We start from the raw sequence: 26,515 nt of genomic DNA, 5'->3' as shown, positions 1-26,515 counted from the left end.
TCTGCCACATTTATCTATGGAATTTGCAGATCTTTTTAGCTTTGTGATCCCAATTAGGATCCATCATTTACCAAATGCTTTGCCCATATGGCAAATTTTGTGTCCGTTCTGCAGAATTCCTACTGAGTGCACTTCACAATATTACAATTCTCTCCTTTTCAAAAAGGATATTACAGGAAGGTTGCATTGTGTGTGCAGCTATCCAACCTGTCTTAGTGCATCTCAGACACCCATAAAATGGAACTCTCTTTCTTAGGAACGTAAGATGCTGCTTTACATGAATTCAGACCACTGGTCCATCTAGCTCAGTACTGTCAAAGTTGATTGACAGTGGCTCTCCAGGGTTTCAGACAGGAGTCCCTTGCAGCCCTACCTGGAGATGACGGGGACTGAATCTGGAACTGTCTGCATGCAAAGCATGTGCTTTCTTACAAAAATATTTATTACGTGTTGAAAGCTAGATAAAGTTCCAAATGTTTTATTGCTGGAGAGTATGCCATTGTCATCTGCAGTGTGAAGAACAGTCAAGACATACAGATTTACCTCCTTGTATACTATTTGAGAGAATTCATTTTCTCATTTACATATGCATCTGGGAAATACACTGAGTAGATGGGGAACATGCTTGGTTCAAACCCACCTGCCGGCTTTGGCTGTTGGGGGCACTTGTAGGACACTCAGGGTCAAAGGGGTCAAGACAAGGCCGCTCCATATAGGCCTGGCCAACCTCTGCCTTATCCAGCATCTCCTTGAATCCTTCCAGCGAGGCAAACTGACCCAACTCCTCCATCAGTTGAATGGGGTCTAAGTTAGTCCACTGGATATCGCGCCGGCCCCTACAGAGATAAAATTTGGGTTAACAGGGAAAGAAAAGTATCCAGATAGCATCACTTATTCCTATTACAGATTATATTAAACGGATGATTTTAAAAAAAGGCTTGTAAATTCATATATGTATAAGTAGGCAGGTAACTACATTTTTTGGTAGGCTAGTAATTTGTGTGAATATTTGTAAGGCTAAACATGACCATATGTCTGGGCTGTAGCAGACTTATGCAGCAATGCATACATGAGCAGCTTTTATTTTCCTTTGGAGCAATAAAGAGGCTAGAGAAGGAACGTGGACTTGTCCCCCAAGAAGGAAGCTCTCTGAACACACATACTAGGTCTGGCCATAATTTAAATCCATTTCCCTTGTCCTACCGTATTTTCCGGCGTATAAGACGACCCCCAACTTTTCCAGTTAAAATATAGAGTTTGAGATATACTCGACTGCAGATTCTCCATATATAAGACGTATATATGGCGTATAAGACGACCCCTGACTTTTGAGAAGATTTTCCTGGATTAAAAAGTAGTCTTATACGCCAGAATATACTGTATGTACTACTGCTTCTCCCTTGCATTCAGAGCCCTGGCTCTCCCAGCACTGCCTCTATCAAGATGTTAGCACGCTAGCGTTAATTGCCCTGACTGGCTGCACAAGACTCATTTAGGGGGTGGGAGGGGTCTGCTCAGTGCTGATATAGGGCTTCATTTCTTTTGTTCCCGTGCATAACAGGATCAGGCATGCTGCTTTCATTTGGCATCTGGTTTAGAGTGCCAGCTCCAGAGGATCTGGACAGTGCCTCCTCTGGGAGCACCAGAGCTGTGTGTGTGCCTTAGGCTGGGGTCATGTGCATGTAGGGGCATCAGGGTGTATTCCAGAAGCAAAAGAGAATCTTTCAACAAAAGCTGGAAAGGGAAGAGGGGTATTTTCCATGCACAACACTTGGCCCGATGCATTTGTGCACAGGGATGTACACAGCAGTATAATTTGTTGTGTGCATATTTTATTCTTTCTGTTTATATAGATGTCTAGATAATATACACATATTGAAAAGGCTTCTTGATGGGAGAAAAGGCATTTTGCTCCTGCCCAAACAAAAAGGGTAACCCTTGTAACATGCAACTTATTTAATGAGCAAGTGTGGAAGGATCTATCCCAGGAAAGCTTCATCTCCAACCATTGCAATGACAGATCTGTTGTACTACAGAGGAAAGGTCACATCCCCTGAAAATGTAGTACTAGACCTAGAGTTTCCCTACCCACCAAGTTCTGCCCAACATCATCCTGAGACGGTAAATTTCACAAGAATCTTGTGAAAACTCCATTATTTGGTCACTTTCTAGTTTTGCTGAAAATTTTCCTTGGCTTCATACTGTGAGAAAGGGTCAGTGACCCACCAAAATGAGTATCTGGGGCTAGGAGAGAAGAACCACTGAGACAAGATATTCAGAGAACTAAGCCCAAGCAACTTGCACAACTGTTTTTGGCAACATATAAAGTACTGGTGAAGGTCAGAGAAGAGGCAATAAGAATAGTTCCAAAGGCCACAATGAGCCATAGAGGTTAGTTTTATCTGTATAAAGTACAAAGGAGTTGCTTAGGAATTAATTCCAGCTCTGGACAGATAGGAATTACAGTTTAGGGGAAAGGGGAATAGTCTTTAAAGGATCTGTGATTATAGTAAACTCTCCAAATGGACAACTTTTCAAAGGGCAAATCCTCTACTTGGTCTGACAAGAGATTAACTGATAAAAGATATTTCCCTAGACCAGTACATGTTGGAAAGGGTGGAGGTTTTTAAACTTCATAGAGTAGAATTTGACAGTGAACTCAATTAGCCAGTATATTGTAATTGATCCAGGCTTTGTGTCACATTCTCTGAGATCAAGGTTATAGCTACAATCCAAACAAATCCTGGCATCCTGTTTCAGGTCTGATTATATCCAGCAACTCTCCTCCACTGCCATTCATGCAACATCTTCCTAACATGACTGACTGAAGCAAATTTCTAACAAGAGGCCTATTTCCAAAAAGCAGGGCGAGTGAGAGCTGTGGCCCAGGGAGATTCATGAGGACCATATAGAGAGGCCTGGAGAGCTGCATTAGGTCCCTGGGCCTGAGGCTCCCCATCTCTGCTTTAAATGCTGTAAACAATGACAACAACAACCCTGAGGCTGCAGCTACAGTTCCTCTGATGCCACTCACTCTTCCACTGGTGCTCTCATGGATTCTTGTCTTCAACTTCCTGTGACGGAGTGGTTGCATCATTGAGACCACAGAAGCAAGGGAAAGTGGCAAGTCGACTGCAGTCTCCCTCAGTGCCTTGCTATAATCCTAACAACCGTACTTCTTCCCAGTGGTTTGGAGTTAAGAGACAATCCTGCTCACATAATTAGCACCCGAGTTTCTGGGTCTGTAAGAGCTCTGCAGCAAGGACATTTGCCAGGTATGATTTTCCATGTTCATTTTCCCATTCTAATGGGAGAATCTGTTCTTGTTTCTGCTGTGCAGCCATTAAAATCGGGAGGAGCTTGTCCATGCAGGATCAGGGCCTGAAGATCTACATGCTCTACTCTCAGAGCCTATCAAATTACTTAAAGCCTAGATAGGCAAAGCTTGTCTCCCAGACTCTTTCTAGAGAGCTGGCTGCTAGGGATTTTTTCTGTCTCTCCACACAAGTTTGTAGCCAAACAAACCAATATAAGTTGAAGGGTGGGGGGAGTGGTTGGAGATGAAGAAGGGAGTTGTAGCATTTTGTCCTTTCAGCTGGAATCACAAAACAAAGTCTATTTTGCTTGCTATTTTCTTTTTTTAAAAAACAGAAGGAAAAAGCAAAACTCCAAGATGTGGAAAGGAAGAAAGCATGGGCAGGGAAAGTCTTGTCATGCTCGGAGCAGAATCACTCTCCAATCATTCATGAACCCCCAGGTCCCAAAAAGGTTCCTCCTTGCCTGATTCCCACATTCCAAACAGCCCAGCTCCTGCTCCCAAAGAGAGCTTCTTTTATCTGCTGTTTCTTGCTTCACTGAGCCAAGTCGGGCCCTTTTGTTTTTCCATAGATTGCTGCCCTTTGTTCTCCCAAGTTTTCTCTCCCTTTGCGTTAAAAGGAAAGGGGGGAGAGAGAGAGAGAGACCCTCAGCTGAACTGAAGCGGAAGCTGGACCTGAGGAAAAGACTCCCCCATTCCAGCCACTGACAAGAAAACTTTGGGACGTGTGTGTGTGTGTGTGTGTGTGTGTGAAATTTCTGAGCAGTGGAGGAGGGGGGATACGAGAGTCATTATAAATAAACAAGGAACCCAAGAGACTGGATACAGAAAGTAAGGGAGCAAGGACATGATGTTTCATGGAAGAATCTAGGAAGAGCAAGAAAATCCCCAGGCTTCCTTGCCAACTGCCCTGGTTTGCACATGAGTCTGAGCTGTTATGCAAAGTGTGTTCTTAAAACCCCATCTACTTTAAAAAAAGAAAAAGAAAAAGGAAGCTTGAAAGCACCCCAAAGTCTCAAATTTCTGTAACCTTTTTTAATTTAAAAAAAATGCTCTCCTTTGGGGGGTGCTTAAGAGTAACTCTCCATTTTATTCAGTGAATCACCCTGCGAATAGCACCCAACATTTGTATGAGATAAACTCAGTGAGATGAAACAGACCCTGTTCCCTTAAAAAAAAAACCCACACCTTGCATTTGTGCTGCTCCTGAGTTCAAGGGAAAACACTTCACCCTGCCCCAACCCTTATTCTTGGCAGTTTGATATTAAAAACCCTCCCTCTTTTAATTTTTCTGAAATCTGTTTTCTCCTCCCTCCTTCCCTGTCCCCTTTCTCTCAGCAGCAGGCTGAATAAAGCTACTATTCCATTTGTTGGGCAACTTGGAGCTTTCAAAGTATCATTAGCATGAGAATACATGGTGTTGCCGTTTGCTGACAAAGCCTAAGTCTCCAGGGCCCCTTATGGACAAACACACTTGTAAACAGAAAGAATGCTGGCTATTGTTCCTGGCCCTCCTTCCCCCAGTGCCTCCAGTGGGGCTGGTCCCCACATCTTTACCCTCTCTCCCCCTCCATCCCCCATTTTGTACACCTTAATAGAAACATAATTACGAGGCAGCAGGAGCAACAAAACAAAGCAATTGGCCCCAAAGTAGAAACTTAGGGGAGGGGGTAGGAGACTAGAGAAAGCGTTTTCCCTCTGGTTCGGAAGTGAGACAGGGAGAAACTGCTGGGGCTGGGGACCTATACCCAAATTCTGTGAGGGAAGGCTGGAGGATGTGAGACTATCCTACCACCCACTAACTGTTACCACCCCCCTCCCTAATGTGGCATCGCAGAACAAGAGGGGGGGGTGTAAGCAAAATCCCCTTGGCCATGCCGTGGTAGAATAGGTAAGAGGAGAAAAGCTGTAGTATTATGGTGGTAACTGGCAAATTATGCTATTCTACAGCAGATGGACAGTGACACAGGTGCCACCTTTATAGTATATGTGCCACTGAAAATGAGAACTATGTCTCCGTTTCCCCAAACAAGCAATAATGCACGCTGAAAACATACTGCCAAGCAAGAAACCCAATTATTAGGCAAAGATCCTATCGCTTATTAGTACAGGAAAATTATGAAGTCACAAAGTGTTTTTGCAACCCGTCATGCAACCCATCCTCCTCCATCATCATCAGCAGCAGCAGCTATGCTTTCTAACAATGCCTGCCATGGCCAATCCAGCCTGCATGCCTTAAAGGCAAACGGGTAACTCCAGCTCTGACTTAGTGGTAAAAGAGCATTATTGACAAAACACAAAAAGATGCCACCATCTTTTTGGGCAGGCTCATGTACATTCCTTATCATGACTGGTTCTTCCTCTACTCCTCATTCTTGACCAGTGACTGCAGGCAAACATTCCTGCTACATCCATATGTCTTTCTCCTTGTTGGGACCTTGCTTAGCTGCAAATAAGAACTGGGATACTGTACTAGAGGTTAAGAGCTTGAGGTGTGATGTCTGAGCTGGAAATCCCCAGTTCAAATCTCAGCTCATCCACTAACACACTGGGATGCATAGGATGGCCCTACCTTAAAAGTTTGTTAGATTTATTATTCTGATTAGTGAGGGAAGTGTTTTGGGCACTTTAAGAAAATGCTAAATGATCATACTTCACATCCTGTGAAAGAGCTTGAAAGCACTCTCAAATAGCTGAAGGGGGCTCAGATAGAAGACAGTGTGTGTGTGTGTGTGTGTAAGCATACTTCCTAAAGCCCAGATAAGTCTGTGGAATAGGGAATGGAGGAGAAATAGCTAAAAGCATGTCAGGTCTCAATCCCTGTGCTGAATACATGCTTAACCTACAGACAGCCTTCTATACAGCCTTAACCTACAGACAGCCTTCTACACAGACTTGGCCTCACAGGCCAATCACAGCAGGGCATAAAAGTACACCTGAAAAACAGATACTCACGGGAGGTAAGCAGAACCCCCTTGCAGCTTGGCACCATCCCAAAAGCAGTCCAGTGGGGTCACGATAACACAAGGAAAGAGCTTCTCGATCATCTGGGAATGACAAGAGCCACAGTCACAGAGGAAAACCACAAGTTCATCTTTCCAGTTTTCTTCTGCTCTCTTTGTCCCTTACCTGCCTTGACCTGCCCAAATGCTCACATAATTTTGCTGCAGGTAGGGACTACCCTCTCTACAACCAGTGTCCTACTGCAACTTAACTTACCTTGTCTCCCCATTCTCTCCCTTGCAACCTTTTGGAACAGTGAATGGCTTTGGGAACCAAAGAGTACTATCCCAAATACAAGCCCTCAATCCAAACAGATCCCAGATGTGAGAACCTGGAAGACTTGTCCTAGCCAAACGAGCTACAGTGGGCTGGCCACGTGAAGTCTTCATTCTGAGGATACCTGCCTAAGGGGAAAGCATTCTCTTGCAACAGAGGCATGCAGGGTGTGAAACCCTTATCACCAAAGGTCAGGCACTGCTGAAAGCAGTTGAGGATAAAATAGACTTTCCTCTTTCTACTCTCCCAGCACATGGCTGGAAGGGAGATAAAGCCTCATAGTTAGCTCTTATCTCAGATACACAGGAGTCATTGTTACCAGGGTTAGGGGTCTAGCAAAAAGAAGCATGTCCAGTCTATGCAGAAATGTCCAAGTCTCTGAACCCAGAAGGGTGCTTTGGGAAGCTGTTCCTTTGTAACACCATCCTTTTTTAAAGATTCCACCCTATCCCCATAGCAACCTGGATATCCTCTCTAAGACCCACCCCATTCTCTAGCCAACCAGCTAGACCCCAGGGAATTATTTATGCCATCTAACAAAGAGAATTTCCCCAGCTGATCTACCTAATTTCTATGGGTTTTAGTGCAACCCCTGTCCCTGCAGATGCATGCATTCCCTTGGCAACTCACCCGTGCAATCATTCCATTCTCAATTATGGGGACACCTGACTTGTAGCATATTTTGTTAAGATCCCAAGACCTGAAAGAAGAAGCAGAGGCAATGAATTAAAAAAAAAAGTCAGAAGAATTGCTGGAAAGAGGAATGTTAACTAAATGGAAGCTACAGAGGCAATGTACCTCTGAGTAACAGGTGCTGGGCACAAACATTGGGGAAGGCCATAACCTTCATGCTCTGCTTGTGAGCACCTAGAGACACCTGAAGATTGATAGAAACGGAATGCTGGACCACATAGATCCTCATCTAATCCATCATAAAAAGTGTATGTTCTTCTTATGAGAGTAACATAGATTTTCCATTTTGAAACTCACTTTCCATAAAGTAAGACTTGCACTTTGCTTGCAGCCAGAGCAGCTTCGAGATGCATTCCCAAGGCCTCTGGGGTCAGGATGTTTTCACCTTCACGTTTGGGAGTTTGTATCAGCATCTGGGGTGTGTACAGAGACTCTTCTCCTAGCTTTTCCTTTGTGTACCGGAGCTCCTGGCTGACACGGCTGCCCTCTGGAGGGAAAGGGAAAGAAACACTGGAGTTAATATACCTCCCACTTAACTCTGTCCTCTTACTTGGTTCTTAGCTTATTCACATGAGAGACCCTAGAACTGAGAATAGGCTCACAGGGTAACATCATGCAGTCTGGTCTTCCCTTTAACACAGTGTTTTTCAACCACTGTTCGTGCCGCGAGATGTTGCCTGGTGTGCCGTGGGAAAAATTGTGTTTATTTGATTCCTATTCAAGAGAATTACTTTATATATAGTCAATATAGGCACAGAGTTAAAAATTTTAACATTTTCTAATGGTGGTGTGCCTCGTGATTTTTTTCATAAAACAAGTGTGCCCTTGCCCAAAAAAGGTTGAAAAACACTGCTTTAACACATGTATTCTTCTTCACATTATCATGGTGGTTAAAAGAATACATTTCCCCTACCCTTGGAAGATTTAACTAGTAGACTGATGATTCCAATCTGTGTTAGTTGTCTAATTAATTAAAACAAATTAAAAGACACAGAGAAGTGTCGTGTTTGATCACATATACTGTAGTATCTTTAAAACATAAAACAAAATGCAGCTGCAGAGGTAGAAGTGAGGAGGGGCTCAAGAAGGAGTGGTATTGCTTGATAAGCTCCCCACCCACGAGCAAAATCCTACTGGAGAGGAGGCAGGTGTTCAGCAACTTGCAAGGAGCGGTTTTACTGGGGCGGGGGACACAACTGTTGGAGGGAAAGGGCTAAGAACTGCCTCCCCCACAGTCTTCCTCTGTAATTGCAGCTTCTGGGACTGTATTTTATTTTTGAAAAGGAAAGGGAAAGGGCAAGTGGAAGGAGAAACTACATATTGAGAAACTGCTACCAGCACAGAGTGCTATAGTTCATCGTCTGCCAGAGGAAGTTGCCTACTGTATACTGTAACTGGCCTGGTGCTCCAGAAGCCACAATAAGAAGTATATAAATATGACTAATGTAGTCAGTATATTAAAAACTGAATGGGAATAACTTTGTTTCCCCCTTATGGCTTTGAGTGGGATGAATGAACTCATAATGCCAAGGGCAAATTCACTGTGCCCTGAGCTTCCACTCTGAAGAATGCCCCAATGGTAGCTTTGCTACAAAATAGTGTGAGTTGCGGAGGAAGTTGCCCGCCTGCCACAGAACCGTTGTATATAGCAAAGGATTCTGGGAAATATTCTACAGAGCATACTCAGTTCAGTCATAGTAATGCCCAAGCCTGCTGAGCCTCACATTCACTCTGTACAAAGTACACCCTAGCATACACAAGATTCTGTGGCTGCACATTGCAGAAGATAGGAAGTTAAACAGATAAAGCTGACTTTCAGAGACATTTGCTTGCAGTGGTTAAACTTCCCATTGAGGAATATTGCACAAGTGTCTTCATAAAATTTTATTTATAATGTTAACAACAAATATATCATTTGGAAATTGACATTGAATTTATATTGCTTCAGTAATTTGTGTTATAAATGTAAACCATCTTTATGGTCACTGTGCTTTTTTCAAGGGATTATATCTGAACATTCAAAGCAACCTCACAAAAACAACTACAATTCCCACACTTCTCCAGGGGAAAATCCATGGCAGTTAAACCAATTTCATACTGGTTTGGGTCTATAGTGTAGATATTCCCTTAATCATCCTTAAAATAAGCATGTGAGGGAAGTTGTCACTATTTCCATGTTGCAGATATAGAGACACAGGCTGAGAGACTGATTACTGAACCCAAAGATAAATTCTGTTTTGACTACAATCTGCCATTTTCAAGCCCTTGCAGAAGACTCAATGTTTGGCCCCGGGTTTATGTGGCTAATGACAACATAGCTGTCTCTTGAGGGTCAGAATCCAAGAAACACCAATGCATTCTAACATTTTCTTGATTTTCCCAACTCCTTTTCTTCTAAACATGTGCAGACATATCTGTCTTTAACTGGTTTAATACATATTGCCTCTCTCCAGAAAACACCACAAATTGCAATTCCCAGGATTATTTGATGGCAGCAGCAGCAGGTATGGGGAGGAGGAAGGAGTAATGACAGCTTAACTGGGGCAAAACCAAAATACCGGTAAGTTTGTGACACAGATATGCCTTATAGCAGCAGCTGTGGAGCACAACAAATGGAAGGTTCATAATATGCACTGCAGGATGCTTGCCATTATAGTAACTCCCAACTATTTGACTCTAGTACAACCTTCCTCAACATGGTGTCCTCCAGGTGGTTTGGACTAAAACTTCTATCAACTCCAGGCAACCTGAGCAATGGTCAAGGACGATGAGAGCTGTAGTCTATAAAAATATATGGGTCAAACCATCACAAGACATGTTGAAATTTTGGGAGGTTGGACAGTTACAATGGAATGGTCTTGTGGGCAGAGTGCTCATTTTTTATTATTACTTTGTCAAAATAAAAAATAAAAGTATCTTTCTATCTGGAGGGCACCAAGTGGCAGGAAGAATGCTCTACAGGATAGCCTATCCAAATATAGTTCATATTAAAATAAAAAAACATTTTTCACATATTATCATTTCCTTTTCAAATTCTCTGGCTCACCTTATTTTTAACAGAAACAGAAAATGAGGACATAAAAACCACATATTCCACAGCCTGATAATTCTTTTGCTTATTGGTGCTTCTCTCCCTCCATCATTCTGGGTTCTTCATCATAAATTATATTTCTCAAACTTGGTAAGAGAGAGTTTGTGTAGACATTTTTACTACAATCTCGCTGCTGAGCTCAACAATTCTACCCAGTCCTGCTATTTTGTCACTTTTTGTAAGTATATTTAATATTTTGTAGCTGTTGATTTTTATAAATATATAAACTGAAGCTGATTGACATGCATGCTTTTTGTTTCCACCCCACTCTCCCCAAAGGAACAGCTGGGATGCCAGTGAGGGAGGAGGCTATGCCAAGGAACACAGGGAGGGGACAGACACTCTGCGTCTGTCCGAGATGGGAAGAGCTGGGAGGGAAGCATCAGAGGCAGAATCCAAACCATTCCAGGCTGTTTGGGAGGCAAGGCACCAGGAGTCATGCTGAGCTCTGCTGATCTTGACTAGGCCACCCAGGAGAGAAACCACACGTACGACCAGAATGTAGAGGAAGGGTGGGGAACACATTCAGGCCAAACTTTGAAGCCACAGGCGAAGATGGATCCCAAAAATTAGAGGAGTCCTTCATCAGACAGTCTTTAAGTACAAAGCCTCTTTTTAAACAAGTGCCAGGGGGTGGTTTTGTGCCATGTGATGGCAAGGACAGAAATATGCACACACACACACACACACACAGAGAGAGAGAGAGAGAGAGAGAGAGAGAGAGAGAGAGAGACCCTCTCAACAACCTTGTTCTTGTCATTGCCCAGGATGAGTGATAGTAGGAAGTGGACACTGGGAGCCTTATTTATTTATTTATTTATTAACAACGTTCGGAGCTGAAATGACAGTACATCTGCAAGTGTTGTGAAGAAGGGAAGAGAGGGAGATATTCCTTGTAATTAGGGTTAATTTGGAACAGGACAATCTGAAGCTTCAAAGGGGAATGAGGAAGCCTCAAATTCCAACACCCTAATTAACCAGGGAGCAACATGAAAAGACAAGGCAAAATGAGAGAAGCTGCCAAGTATGCTTTACATGGGGCACTCTCTTGTCTGATGGGGAGGGCGTTAAACTTAGGTACTGTCACTCTATGTGCCACAGCCTCTCCCCCCCCCCCAGCTGCTCCTGCTTAACCCCCCTCCCCTCCACTGAGAGAGCAGCATTGTTTGATACAAAGTTGGGGGAGGGGATTCTGGGCTACAGCGAGGTAGCAACAGTGAGCATGTTAATGAGGAGCCCTATGCAAATTCTTTTTTACTCCAATTAACAAAGGAAGCCCTCTCCTTTTTCATGCAAAGGGTCCCTCTCCCTCCTGATCAAACTCCCAATTGTACTGCTGCTTTGGCTTTGAGTATTAGATTGGATTATCCCTCATTCCACCCCACATGCATTGAACACACCTCAGATATGCTATATCTCACCCTCACAGTCTCCCCAGGAACATTCAAATATCTTCAGAACAGCAGGGATGAAAACACTGGACCACATCCCTGTAAACATTAGGGTCTTCTTGTACTCAAGATTCCCAGGTTTCTTTAAGGAAAGGCTGCAAGCTCCATCCCATCAGTTGGCCCTTGCACTGTGTGGGGTCCGACATACTTGCATTGCCCCATCTTGCTAGACAAGCCAACTGTGTAGGACACTCCTCCCCTAGCAGGGCCTCTTTGGCTCAGAGGATGCCTCACAGCATGCTCCCAGAAACACTCCCTGTCTCCCCACAGCAGCAGAGCTGGGTACCAACAAGGGCAGCCGAAAAAGCAGAATTGGTTGGGAGCCAAGTGGAGAGATGCCCAGTAACCCAGAGCTGGCTGATCTAGGAACATCCCCACACAGCACGTCCGGCAGGACTTGTGTCTGAAGGGCCTAGCCAATTTGCTTTTGCAAAAACAGTCTGGGTTGCAAGCCTAGCGCAAGAGCATGGAAGTGCCAGTGCCAACAGGGCACTGAAGCAGAGCTTCATAGCGAGGTTATTTTGTGGAAGACTTTATTTTCTGCCACCCTTTCTCATTTCTGAGAAGCCACACCCTGGGATTCACTATGACATCTTAGTGGATTCCAGAGTGCCACTTCAGCCTGGCAACATGGTCAGCTGCCCTCAAGGCAAGGGTCATCTCTTAACCCAGCTGATAAATGGGTAGCTATGTAACTGAGGAGCAGGGGAGATAAATTACCTGGTGTTGACAAAATCAACTTATCTCAGTCCTGGGTTGCACATGCTGACACCCTCTCTCCCTTTTCTCTCCCCCTAGGTTCAGCAGAGCTGCTTCCCAGGCAGTGAAACAGGCCTTCAGAATTATCCCCATAATTACAGGCTCTTGGATAAATTGCTGGGCTGGGCACCTCCTCCCTCCCAGCTGGGCCACCCAAATGCAGCCCCCTGCTCTGTTTCCACACCAGCTGGGAGGCCCAAGAGAGCTTCAATTAAAAGAGACAGGATAGGGCTCTCCACTTAAGGGCCCACCTGGCTTGAGAAAATGTGCGGACAATAAACTCCACCCCCCCCCCAAGAAAACTCCAACCCTCTTCTAGGGTAAAACCTCTCAACCAATTTAGCGCTACCGTACAGGAGTAATCTGTTATTAAAGCTTCATAGTTATTATTATGGATATTTATGGTAGAAGGCAGAGATCCAGCCCCAAACACAAAAAAGTAAGAGATAATTTCTTGCCTCAAAGAACTGAAATTTTGGTCTGACTGGGCAAGAGGAAAGTCAGGCCTATAGAAGGAAAGGGACTGGAATTTCTCCAGCCCCACAGCAGGGGATAAGGGAACAAAACCTTTATGCCCATAGCACCTGTGGGAAAACATCATCCCATAGACTCAACAGAAAGAGTAGGGGTGGCAAGTGAGCAGCAGACAAAGCTCTAGAGAGAATCCCTTCTCAGAGCCTTTCCAGACATTAAAAAGCCCAGCTTTTATTCAAAGCAAGATCCACTAACACAATATCCTGTCTCCAAAGCAATTTATAGTAGTTTTGCTGTGGACATAGTCTTGTTGAAGGAGGTGACTCACCCACCACTTAGTAATAAATACTGTACATAAAGGCATCCTAAAGAGGGTGTTGCTGTAAAGGGAGCGTTTCTTGCTAACATGCTGAAAGGGTTAAAAGGGGGGTTCCAGGGCCCAAGCATGTGGGCAGAAGTGGGACAGCCTTTACCAATGGTGACTTTCCTCCTGGTGAAAACAGCAACTGAGAGGTCAGGGCCACATTGCTACCCCAAACAGGACACCCCACCCACAGGTAAAGAAAAGCACACACAAAAGCCACTTGTGTAGTTAATATAATGTCTTCGTTTGTGTCAAAGAGATGTACACCCTTTTACATGAGATGCTCTCTCAAAAGCCACAACTTTCATAGTTCCTATGTTCCGCTGACATTTCCTGTGCACACTCAAGAGAATCCAACACTTTTGTTGTTGTTGTTTTAACAATTATTTATGGTTTTCAGTTATTCATCTACTTTAATTGTATACTCTTATGAAACTGCAGGTTATTACAATAATCCTGCCAATGTCCTTATCTGTTTACAATTTGTTTGTAAATATTCAATAAACCATTTCCATTCTTTTATAAAAAGTTTGTAATCTTGATTTCTTATTTTTCCCCAGTAAGTTTTGCCATTTCTGCAAAGTCCATAAGTTCTGGTATCCATTCTTCTTTCACTGGGGCAAATAACAATTTTGCCGCTATAGTCGCATACATTAATATATTTCTATACTGTTTTAGGACAGGTAGTTCTATCCCTATAATTCCCAGAAGAAAAGCTTCTAGGTTTTTTAAAACTAATGTTATTTTAAGCATCTTTTTCAATTCATTATATATCATTTTCCAATAGGCTTTAACTTTAACTGCAAGACCACCACATATGATGGTCTTTAAACATAAAATCCCAGTAGACAAGAATCCAACACTTTTGGCATCTGACTGCCAGAAGGAGGGATGAACAAGCACTGTACCAACCAGGGACTGCAAGACAAGAGTGCTGCTTGATAGGATTTGCAGGTCTCAGAACATGTGTCAGCAAACATATTAGGCCTCTAGTCTTCACAATGTGTAGAACTTACAGTAGGTCCATGACAAGGGAACACAGTGCCTATACTGTACAGCATTTAGTATCCCATATTGCCACATCTGGCTATAAATACAAATCAGGCAGCCACTAATAGAAAGAGCCTCCTTAGTTCCCATTATTTATGCTAACATATTCCAATCAAGCCTCTAATTTTTCAAAATAGACAAAGACTTTTGTGGGGGGTTGGGAGAAGGGGGAGGGAGCAGCAGAGAGGAAAGAAGACTCGTGTTACAAATTTGTACCAGACCCTGAGAAGTGACACACACGATACTTGGTGGGGGCAGCCATTACAATCACTATCCAATAGGTGTCTGTAACTCTCATGCCATGTTGTTCCATCCAGTACTCACAACAGAAGGAGGGGGGGGGGGTCAAATATCATTTACTCAGCTAATACTGCAGCTTGAGCACTGGAAAAATGCAATATGCATGAAACAGAAATGCTTCCTTGAGGAAAGCTGTCTGTTTCCCATATATAACAAATGAGTAACAGCAGTCTCCACAAATCCCATGTTTTCCAATGAAGGGAAATTCCAGCATTTGCCTCCCCTTCTCTCTTTATTTGTGCGAGTGGGGTGAAGGGGATAATTCACCAGAGTGAAAGGTGTGCAGAGGAACAGAGACTCAACCTTGAGTTAAAAAAGCATTTGTAACTGTTGAGGTAAATATACATGGCCACTTTCATCACAAGGGTTTTTTGTACACATGGGCAGGAAACCTACAGCAAGCTCACACAGGGCTGCTGTAGCTTCCTGGTCTGACTCACATGGGCTTCCAGAGAAACCCTTCTTGGAGTACAGAACTGGGCAGTTTGAATGTTACTGATCTGAAGCTATCTAGGGAAAACAATTGCCTTGATTCCATGAGTAGGGCAACCCTATAATTTGCCCTGGATCGGGTGTATTGAGCCAGACCGAAAAAGGAAAGCACCTGGCATAGCTTGTAGGGCAGAGAATAGACTCATAGTCGGAGACCCCCCAGGGATGCAGTGACTAGAAGGCATTAAGAAACTTTCGTGTAATTAATCAACAGGACATGAAGACCCTTCTCCATGCATAAAACTGGCTTCCACCTTCAGTCTGCCCTCTCCATTCAGTCTAGGCATTGTCACTACAAATAACAATGGAACACAGAGTTTGTCTTTACTCCTTGTATTAACACACATAATGTTCCTTTGCACTTAACAGGAGATATCAGAGGTCATCAAAGGAGAGGGACAAACAATCCAAGAGCATGCCAAAAGATCATCTGGATAAACTGAGAGGAGAGAAACTTGCCTCAGGAAGATTGTTAGGATCCTCAAGGGTTATCCAAAGATTAAATAATAATAATCTTAGACATAGCCCTTTAGTACTGTATTCACAGAAGTCATAATCCAGCAACAGTTGTGCCATATCCTGCTCAAACCTGTGACACCTGTGCAGCCACATACCATATTAACACTTCAAGTTGCACCGGCCCTTCAAGCTAAGGAGATTTTCTCATTGAAACTACATTGCAGTTTGTGTTGGGAAAATAAAATATCCCTGAAACAAAAGCACTTCCTTGATAAAGTACATGAACAACAATTTTACATTTACTGCTGAAAAAAGGTTATGGATTTGATTCATGAGACACAGATAATATAGAGTAAAATCCTAAATTCTAGAAATCAGAAACTGGACAAGGAGAGGTTTCAGTACCTGAAAATGTGAACTAGGTGGTTTCTGTACGGAAACTAAGCTACAACAAATCAATTTCACACAAGTACTGAATTGACACCTATGATATTTACCTTGCATCCTTCTATCAGGAATTCTGAGTGAAAAGCATTTTCTACTCCCAATTGTGAAGGCAGCAGTACTGTACTGCGCAAAGAGACTTAATATTTTTACTGAAAGCCACTTTAAGACACATAAAGAAAATAAGGGTATAAATTCCTTAAATAAATAATAAAGTCCAACACTGCTTGCAAGCAAGAGCAACAGCTTACTTTTTAAATTTTCAACATTTAATGCATGAAAACAGGGATACTAGTTTTACACTGAGGCGGACCTGTTGCAACTTCAGGGGGTGGAAAGCTAGACATCAGCTGGGGCTCCACAGCAAAGACCCCACCACCCCAAAAGTGTCTTGCCTAAGAGCCCCACTGATCTTGGGAGATGGATGCTTAATGGTTTAAATAAATTTCATCATTTTCAGAAATGTTCACATGTTTAATATCAATTGGAAAATGGAGGCTAAAACGCGTGCCTGGCGTGCTCTGGTCCATGGGGTCACGAAGAGTCGGACACGACTGAACGACTGAACAACAACAACAACAAAGATGCCTATTGACCATGCGTCCTCAGTATATTGTCCTTCATCCTGCCCTTACCCACTATCACTGCTGGAGATACAGAAGGATTTCATTTCAGTTGGGCAGCTGAAGCCCCAGAATTTCAAGTGACTCGCCCATGATCAGAAACCAAGAGACTAAATAGAGAACTTTTGAGATTTGAACTGCTTGTGTTAATCTAGCACACATCATCATTTTATACTGAGAAGATTGACATTGTCGTAAGGTATCTGAGCACGACCCCATTGTGCTTCACTCAGCCACCTAAAGACGAAGGGCTCTGTCACCCATTGTGGCACCGTTCTGTGCACTGTTTAGTGTCCATATATGTTCAGTTCCTTATTTCCAAGGAGCTGGATTCACTTTTTGTACAAGATCACTTTTTTTTTTTTTACAAAACCTGCTGTGCCGTTTGCCCTCTTATGCTAGTGAAGTCATCCCAGTATGAGAGTGAAAGAGTTAAATATTTGTTAAATGACTGTCCAATTAAGACCCAGGGGGCGGAGTCATCTGTGGTATAAGATTGAATGAAGCACAGGGGTTTTCAGAATTAGTTGGATGAGTTAGTTCAGTTAGAGGAGTTAGTCAGTCAGGAGTTCAGTAAGATCAGTTGGCAGTCTGTGAGTTGAGGGGAACAGCATGTCAGTTTAGTAAGAGAGTCAGTGTGAGAGCTTTAGCTAGACAGTGTGTTAGAGTCTGAGTTAAGAACCTAGACAGTTCGGTTGGGAACTGGGAGGTGGTTGGTTCGATAGGAAGGTATAGGACAGTATAGGAAGGTATAGGTGGGTATAGGAACTAAGTTAAGATACTGACAGGATATTATCTGAGAAACCATAAGCTTGTTACTGTTTGAAAAATAAACTTGTTCTTTTTGGTTCAATTTGAAAAACCTGACTGGATTCAGTGATTCACCAGGGAGTACCTGGTTGGTGGCAGCAGGAAAGAGGGACTGTGGTGGCACAGGGATCAACAGACCATTAAACGTCCGGGGACCCTGTGTGAACGCCACACTTGCGCATACCAACTTACTTTAAAAAAAAAATCTATACTTATTGTATAAGTAGCACCGCAAGTATTAATAATCAAACTGAAATGGGGAACCCCAATAACCAAAAGGAACAGATTCATAATCATAATTAGGAGCTGTGTATCTAGGGTTGCCATATTTCAAAAAGTAAAAACCAGGACACCCCAAAAGTTGTTGAGGTGTTTTTTATACACAAAAAAACACCAAACCCCACAGTTTTTAGATTGACTTGCTTAAGATCCAGGACAAAGCACCATCTAGTTAAAGCATCTCGTTCTCATAGTGGCCAAGCAATTGCTTGATTATCTACAGCTGAATGTGCAAAACTGCCTCACTTTAAAAGTGCTTCCACATTCAAGGGAAAGTATTCATGATCTGTTCTATTTCATTACTTGAATGAGTCTTAGTTGTGACTAGCTTTTGCTGGTTGTGCCCACCATTTCTGAATTGCAGTGAGAAGGCTCAGAAGCTCTGCCTCTGATGTCTGATCTGTAATGGTGGTTTCTGTCATTATGAACTTCTATTTGAACTTATAATTAACAGTCTTTCCTTTTTGAAAAATAATATGGGGAAGCACCCTCTTATGGAGGACATGTTAACACTGCACGGTAAGCTGATCCCTGTATTTCAAGTACTGTATCTCATAACCTCCATTTAAAATGCAAATCAAAGACATTTAGGATAGGTAGAAGCTATGATATCTGGGGAAACCCAGCCAGATTGGGGGGGGGGGTTTATAAATAATACATCATCATCATCATTATTAATTATTATTATTATTATTGACATAGAAGTATGTGCAGCAGTGAAACCAATTCTTGGTTGACACTTTTAAATTGTTACTGTACCAGTGATATTTCTGGTATTTTTATGGAATGGTGTGGCAGTAGCATTTGTATGCTAGAATTTTGGTTTGTTATTGGTATGTTTTATATTTTATATCATAATAATAATTAATAATAATAATTTTATTATTTATACCCCACTCATCTGGATGGGTTCCCCCAGCCACTCTGGGTGGCTTACAACTTATCTAAAAAAATCAATCCTTAAAAAACTTCCCTAAACAGGGCTACCTTCAGATCTCTTCTAAAGTCAGATACAGTACAGCAGTTGTTTATTTCCTTGACATCTGAAGGGAGGGCGTTACTACAGAGAAGGCCCTCTGCTTGTTTCATATTGCTTGTAAGCTGCCTTGAGACTGTTGTCACCTTAGGCAACTAAGTAAATAAAAATATTGTTATAATAAATAATAACAAAGCAAATGAAAACAAAAAAGTTGCCATGGATAAAAATATAGGGCTTGTTGTCTAGAAGAGAAAGGTTGTTCAGATCCACAGTGGATCCCATCTCTTTTAAAAAGCAAACTAGACTGAATGTGACAAAACAAGCTACAGTAGAGGGGGGATAAAAGAAAAGCAGGAGTAATCAACTCCTGGAGACCATGTGGTAATGGTCAGGGGTGGGCTTCTAACTATAGCAGCCAAAGCAACAATATTAATCCTAGTCCTAGGTTGTTCCACATTAGATGGAGCTTAGAGTGAAACTGAACAGCATCTGAACTATAGTCTCTTAGGAACAATCCAGTTTTTAAACATAGGAAAGTGTGTCTTTGTAATGCCAAGAGGGTCAGACATGAATATGGGACCCATGAACTCCAAATAAAAGCATGGAAGCATTTTCAAGACATAGGTTTCTCACACACATCTGTCTCTTCCAATATTCAAAGGATGCAGTTCCCCACAATTATTTGCTGGAGGGGAAATATAATGCTCTTAATGTATCAGTAAAGAACACGTTCCTGGCATCTGCTGAGATCCCATCCAATAGAAAACACATGCCTGTGGGCACCTCTGTATAAGCCATGGTAACATCCCGGAAATCATATATCTTCCCAATGTGCTTATTTAATAAGCAGCCTACATATTTTCTCATTCCTTTTATCATTTGCAAACATGTGCACCCAATACTGCAGTGTACCTGCCACTTGTGTCTCTGTAGGTAATACAAGACTGGCTTACTTGATTTTATTTCCCCATTTCCACAGAATTCACTGAATTTTGAAACATGTTCATCTTTTGAGAGATAGTGACTACTGCAAGATACAAGTTTTACAATGCATTGTTTTCTCAGTTATAAGGATATGTATGTTTTGATAAATTCCAAAGGGATAGCCATGCTAGTCTGATACCGCAAACCTCCTCACAAAAATAACTTGTGGCACCTTAAAAACAGATTTATTATGGCTTATGTGAAAAGAAAACAGTCTATTAAGGTGCCACAAAATTCTGTATATTTCGACATCAACCCTTCAGAACATTTTTGGTCACCTTTCTTCCAGTCCAATGAATGAAAGGCATCTGGGGTAAAGAAGTATGATATTGATATATGTCCTTATGGGGTTCAACTTGACCTCCTATCATGGCTGTTTTGAGGGACCATAACCAAATGTTCCTCGACACCTTTTATAGCTCCATCTTTTCAAAATAATAAAAATAAAATCAAGCCCTGAATCCAAAGGTTGAAGAGACTGCCCCACCCCAGGATCCAGCTGGGATTCTTCTGCTTACAGCAGTTTGCCATAGAGGAGGCTTCAATTATCAGATACCAACAGCTGGGTGGACTCTTTGGGGCTGGGAGGAGCATCCTTCAAAGCCAGCATGCCGGAAATGGATATGGGGAACTCTCTGGATCCTTTTCTGCAACAAACCTACTTGGTGCTAGAACAAGGGCAGAATTTGCCTTCCAGAACAAAAGTTTAAATAAGGATTTAACAGAATGGACACAAGAAAACCGCAGTAACTTCGGGCTATGCCCTGCACCATCCCAGTATATATGAGCTTCCAGCCCAATAGAAAAGGTAGACACGTAGAAAAGAAGGACTAAGGTCTATACTATAGGAACATTCCAACCTTTCCTGCAAGTCTCCCATTCACACTTTGCTCCAGCAAATGGTTGCAGACAGTGGACAGTTTTGCTTTCTAATCTCTTCCTTGTGGACTTGAGTAGAATATCCTTTGCGTTGCTGGCCCAGTTTATAAGGGAAGACTGAAATTATCAGAAGTTCCTTTAAATTTTAGCCCCCAGAAACCTCAAATTGAATAACAACTGATCTAGATGGACAAGTAACCATCCACTTCTCAAGTTGAGTCACACCCTTGCTATTTTCCCACCTTTCTAAGGGCTCGATTGATGACAGTAAGAGATGTAAGACCCAATTAGAGGGGAAACCTGGGCCTTTCACTTGCTGTTTTCTCTCACCTTTGCATTATGAACCTGAGCAGAAAACATAATTTAGTTCAGTCAGAACTGAAGTTTGGGGTCTCTTATTGGACCATTTGCATGGACTTACCATGCTTGTGTGATCTGCGACACCACAAACTGTTCAATTCATCGCTCCCACATTGTATCACCAACTACCCTGGTGACAAACAAAGCAGGACACTCCTCTCCTACTCTGCATGCTTGCATCCTAAAAGTCAGGTATTTGGGTCAGGATGATTTGGGTCAAGCTTGAACGCGCCTGCTCTGCTTCCCTTTCCCCCTCCTTTCAGTGGCTCTTTTTTGGCAAAAGGGGTGGCATGACGCCCCCTGCTCGCTGGCCCGTCCGTCCCACCGAAAAAAGCCGCTGAAAAGGGGAAAAGGGGAAGCAAAGCAGGCGCTTGAACCCACCTGCTTTGCTTCCCTTCCCCCCCTTTCAGCGCTGGGCTCCCTCCTTGCTGGCCCACCCCTTGCCTCCATGTCGTGGCTCCGCAGGCCAGCCAGCGCCAAAAAAGCACCAGCCAAGCGAGGGTTTGGAGGCGCCAATCGCGGGGGTGAGGCTCCACCCAGGAGTGTCACCCCCTGGGTGGTACCCGGGGCGCCCCCCCTACGTCCCCTTGCTATGCCCCTGGAAAAACCTCAGCTTAAGTAAAAGTATAGCTCTTCGGGTGAGTAAATCAACTCAAGTATTTCGAGTCAAGCTTCTCTTGAGTAGATGCAGCTTTAATGAAGGACACAGCACTCCCCACAGCTTGCAATATTTGATCTACATAGTTCAAGCAAGAAAGAGTACTAAAATGAAAGCTGTGTGCTCTTAAACCCTCTGCTGCAGAGTTCCCTGATCCTGGTTAATTGATCTTTGGGTTCAACTTCAGGGTGACAAAAGGTGGCCTAAACATCAACAAAATGTCTTGAGCAGTGGGTGCTGGCTTAAAGACTGCTACATTGTCTGCTTGCATAATGTCTGCATGTGTCCTGGCCAACTCTGTAGCGCTAACCACAAACCCCTCTGATCCAGGGCATGGAAAACTGCCTTATTCAAGTGAGAACCTGACCAAAGAACATATGAAAAGCTATTCACTGATTTGGACCTCAGATAAAATACAAAATCATGTATATCTCTGGATAGAAATGTATTAATTATGGAACTAAACTGACAAGATCACCATACAAAAAGTATACATAGATATTTCCTCAGAGGCGAAGCCTATATATGCTTTAAAACATCAAAGTGCTAATTCAAAGTGCAATATAATGTTAAAGATGGTTATGCAAAAGTCTATAAGATGTATGGGTCTATCTTCCCAATATTGGAGAAGGACATAAAAATACTCCTAGAACTTCTCTCATCATCAGCCCAACAACAAGAAGTGGGACTGACTCCAGAAGCTTTATTACGGAGCCTGGTGCATTACCAGTAAGTGCTTTGTTCTCTCTCTTCTTCTTGGAAATCTTTTGAAGGGACAACTGATAGAAAGGGATCATCCAAACCTTGCTACAATCCCAAACTGTGGAACTGGTACTAGATGCTCAGCAGGGTATTTTTCATGTTTCTAATTTGAAAAGATCATAATAGGGGAGTAAGACTTATTCTATATTCATCTCAGTAAATTCATCAGACTTTAACTTTTTGCATGGAAATTAGATGATTAAATGACATCCACCCCCCCACCCCCACCGATAAATAGCACTATCTGTATCCAGCCTTGCTGTTTGGTTCAGTCACAGTGTGAGTGCTGCAGTCTTGATAAACAAGCAAAGTGGAACCAGGTTTCATGAAATCCAGAGGGGAAAAACTCTTCTCTTGACAGTGTTACACATAACTTTAATAATTGTCTTTTAAATACAGAGGATATCCTTGGAAGAACTACCTAATCTGTCATGATCTGGACTCAGGAGAATAGTTCCTCAAAGAGGACTTCTTCAAGGGCACAATTCAAAGCCTTGGGGGGGGGGAGGGAATGGCCTTTCTGCATCTAAAGTGAATAGAAAGACAGATTTGTTCTACAACAGAGAGTGTTTCACTGGCTTTGGGAGTAGATTCTCTGTCTTAGAAGCACCAATGGGCCTCTTGTATGTATTCCCACATCTACTGATCCTAGGCAAGGTGCTTTGCAATATTGCAAGAGACTTGGGTATATTTATCTCATGGATTGTGGATTCACAACTTATGGGAGTGGATTCACAACCTACTCTGTTCTAAAACCCAGTGGCTTATCCACATCTGTACATTCTGAATCTGACCACTTGATGCCCTAAGCCAGGAGCATACAAGGTCTTTGGGTATTTGAGGTGATATTCACTAAGACAGTCCACTAATAGAATTTATGAAGCTAGCTGGAGGACATCTGTATCAAAACCCTATTAAGGGCTGGCCCAACACAATTTGGCACCTGAGGCAAACCACAAAACACTGCCCCCCCCCACCGCCCTGCCAGGGAAGAAGGGGTAAGTGAAGATCTACAACAGGAACAAGGGAGTAATAAAGATTTACATCAGGATCTGTAGCCTCTGTGGATCCTGCCACCTGAGGTGGTCATCTAACCTTGCCTCCTAGGTGGTCCGGTCCTAGCCCTAGATTTTCTACAAGATGGGATATAAAGGCCTTCTACAAATACTCTGAAGAGGTAAAGGTGGTAACCTTGAAGAGTGTTATCTACAACAGCCAACCACAGAGAATATTTAGTGCTTCCATACATTTTGGAGTGACACATAAGAAAAATTGGAGAAACAACTACTGGAAAAGGAAAAAAATATAGGACAGGCAAACAGGTAGCAGGCAGACACAAGACATAGCTGGTGGGGGGGGGCTTGACTTAATGGGGCATAAGTTCTGTAGGCCTGATCTAAAACCGTATGAGGCAAACTAAGGTCATTAATTAGGATAGGTATGAACAGCAGAACAGGTAAATCAGAAACAAAAAAATTGGGTCTAAACATCAAGATATACAAAGGGAAAAGGGAAAAAAGGGAGAATGCTTGTTCTGAAGGACGAGAAAAATAATTTAAAATTTGCATACCACATCATACCTCTTATATATTACAAACCACTACAAATCTGTGAAAGGTGAACTTGGGATGAGCATAAATAAATGCATAAACATGAACTGTTGCTTTTTTCTGCAGTAGGATAAGCTTATCTTCCCTTGACTTGACTCTTCAAGTGACAGATCTATTGCTGATGTCCTCTTTGCTGCTCTTTCCATGCTTCAGGTACGCTTTCCACCTTTAATATCCCTTCAACTGTCTTGTCCATTAATACACTTAGACATTTGTTCTGTGCCTTATTATTTTACTATTATTTTACTATTGTTCATTATTATTTGTATACCCATTTTTAAAAATTGAAAATCTCCTGGGATGTGGCTTTTAAAATTTACATTGCACATTCTGCACAGCTGGTTTCTGCTGGAAAATAGCAGAGACAATTTATGCAAAGCTTGATCCTGCATGGAAGATTGCATGTATGACCAAAATAGGATGGGTACAGTTTCATAGTGCAATCCTATACATGCCTGCTCAGAAGGAATTCCCAGAGTTCAATAGGCTTATTCCCAGATAGATGTTTATAGGATTGCAGCTCAAACCACACTAATTATGCACTAATTATGCACATATGTATGCATCCTTCATTATTTGCATATTCACACAAGGGATCTTGAGAAATAAAAACTTAAAGGCCCGTAAAAGAGAAATAAAACAGCTATATTTAACAAAAGAAATCATCAACCAATATTGTTCCTAATAAATGTACTACAGTACTTAATAAGAAATTCAGTGTGATAAAATATAATGTAAGTTACTGCTGTAATGTGGTATTTTGCTTTAAGGTCCTTGATCTAAACAAATCAATACTGTCATTAATATTAGGTTTTATAGCTACACACTGAAGACTGCTTATTTTTTGTCCAAGACAATAATGCGTTAAATGTGAAATTTTTTTTTGAAGAATGACTTATGTTTGTCTTCTTTGCAACTGCATGGGTTTATCCAGATTCAGAGACCTATGTTTTGACTGCATTTGTGAACATGTTGATCTAGATCAGGGACATCCAACTCCCAATAGACTGCGATCTACTCATATCACAGTATAAATAAACTGGCAGTGATCTACCCATTGTCGTAAAAAGACTGGCAGTCAACTACCCAAAGTTGTGGAGCTTTTTTTAGGAAGCCAAAGTTGGGTTTGTTTGTTTTTTACTTTTTTGTAAGGAGATCGCTGAGGGGCCAGAGGTCAACCAGGATCTACCAGGAATCCCCCGCAATCTACCAGTAGATCATGATCTACCCGTTGGACATGCCTGATCTAGATGATATAGAAGTATAAAGAATAAATCTTACCCTTGACTGCTTGCATCAAGGCGTCAACTGTAATTTTGGCAGATTATCCCACATCTCTACTGACTGGGAAATCTCCTCAAAAGCAAAAAGCAAAGACTCCAACAACTAGAAGCTGCCTGATCTGAAGCAGGATACTAGTCTAGATAGGCTTGGAACTGAGCCAGGTTGAAAGTGAGGCTTCATCATGGACAGCTTATGTTTTGGTTTAATCCATGACTATTCCCATCAGCAACAAATTCAATAATGCAGCTAAACACAGAGTAAGTGGACAGCTGTGTCCCCTCCATATCCATGTGGAGATCTGATTCCTTGACAGGCCTGAAACAGTGAAGAAAGGATGGGGAAGGCTAATATGCACCCACCCCCCTCTCACACTCCCTCCCTTGTGGCAGTGGCAGCCGCAGCCGAATCTGATTTCTTGCAGCGTCCTCAACACAGTGCTGCACGCACATGCCTTGGGCCACCTTCAAAGTGTTGAGGGGCGGATTAGCTGGATTAGGGAGGCTGTGAAAGGAGCCATGCTGCTCGGGAGGAAGTCTCGCTGGGGGCGTGCTAAAAGAGCCATTTTTACCTGTCCCGGCTGCTCTGAAAGGCCTGCCAGCCGCTAGCTGGCCTATGGCTGTCAAAACACGTCCAACCAGGATCCTGTTCACCATGGAAAAGCAGCTAGCTCCATCAAGACAAGCAAGGGAGCCCAAGCACCCCATTAAACTGACACCCTGGGGCTAAACATTGCTGAGGGCCGAGGTAGGGGGAGATGTGCAGCGCCATGTCCCTTGGTGCTTGTTCTCTAACAAACCTAGTCTGACAAAGACAGAGACGCCAGGCTGCTTTCTAAATAAACAAGGCAGAGGGGGTGGAGGTGGCTGGCAGGCTGGATGGGGGAGCAGGCTTTAAGGAGAGCACTGAAAGACCCGTTTGAGGCCTACTCCCCATTCCCCAGGCCTGGCCTGGCCTTTTGTTTATCCCAGACCTAAATTAATGTCTTTATTTACCAGAAATCCGAAGGGCTCAGGTTCCCAGTGTGGAGGGGGCGGGTGAGGGAGAGGAACGGCATGAAGGAGCCTTGGCCAAAGACGAGGGGAGAGCCCGACCCCCGAAAAAGGGGGCTAAAAGAG

General features: G+C 42.8%; 1 protein-coding gene across 1 annotated transcript in view; it reads right to left on the bottom strand.

Moving 5' to 3' along the window:
• PTCH2 (patched 2) overlaps nucleotides 1-26,515 on the bottom strand; it is a 52,211-nt gene that overhangs the window by 15,108 nt on the left and 10,588 nt on the right. The window contains exons 3-6 of the mRNA XM_033152272.1: nucleotides 7,586-7,775; nucleotides 7,226-7,295; nucleotides 6,272-6,363; nucleotides 641-836 (exon numbers count right to left, since the gene is read on the bottom strand). Of these exons, the coding sequence (XP_033008163.1) occupies nucleotides 641-836; nucleotides 6,272-6,363; nucleotides 7,226-7,295; nucleotides 7,586-7,775 (548 nt within the window). The remainder of the gene's footprint in view (nucleotides 1-640; nucleotides 837-6,271; nucleotides 6,364-7,225; nucleotides 7,296-7,585; nucleotides 7,776-26,515) is intronic.

The sequence above is a fragment of the Lacerta agilis genome, chromosome 6 (assembly GCF_009819535.1).
Source record: "Lacerta agilis isolate rLacAgi1 chromosome 6, rLacAgi1.pri, whole genome shotgun sequence".
In the NCBI taxonomy this organism is placed as follows: domain Eukaryota; kingdom Metazoa; phylum Chordata; class Lepidosauria; order Squamata; family Lacertidae; genus Lacerta; species Lacerta agilis.
Note: the sequence above shows the minus strand (reverse complement) of the source record. Positions and strands in the feature narration are given on the sequence as shown.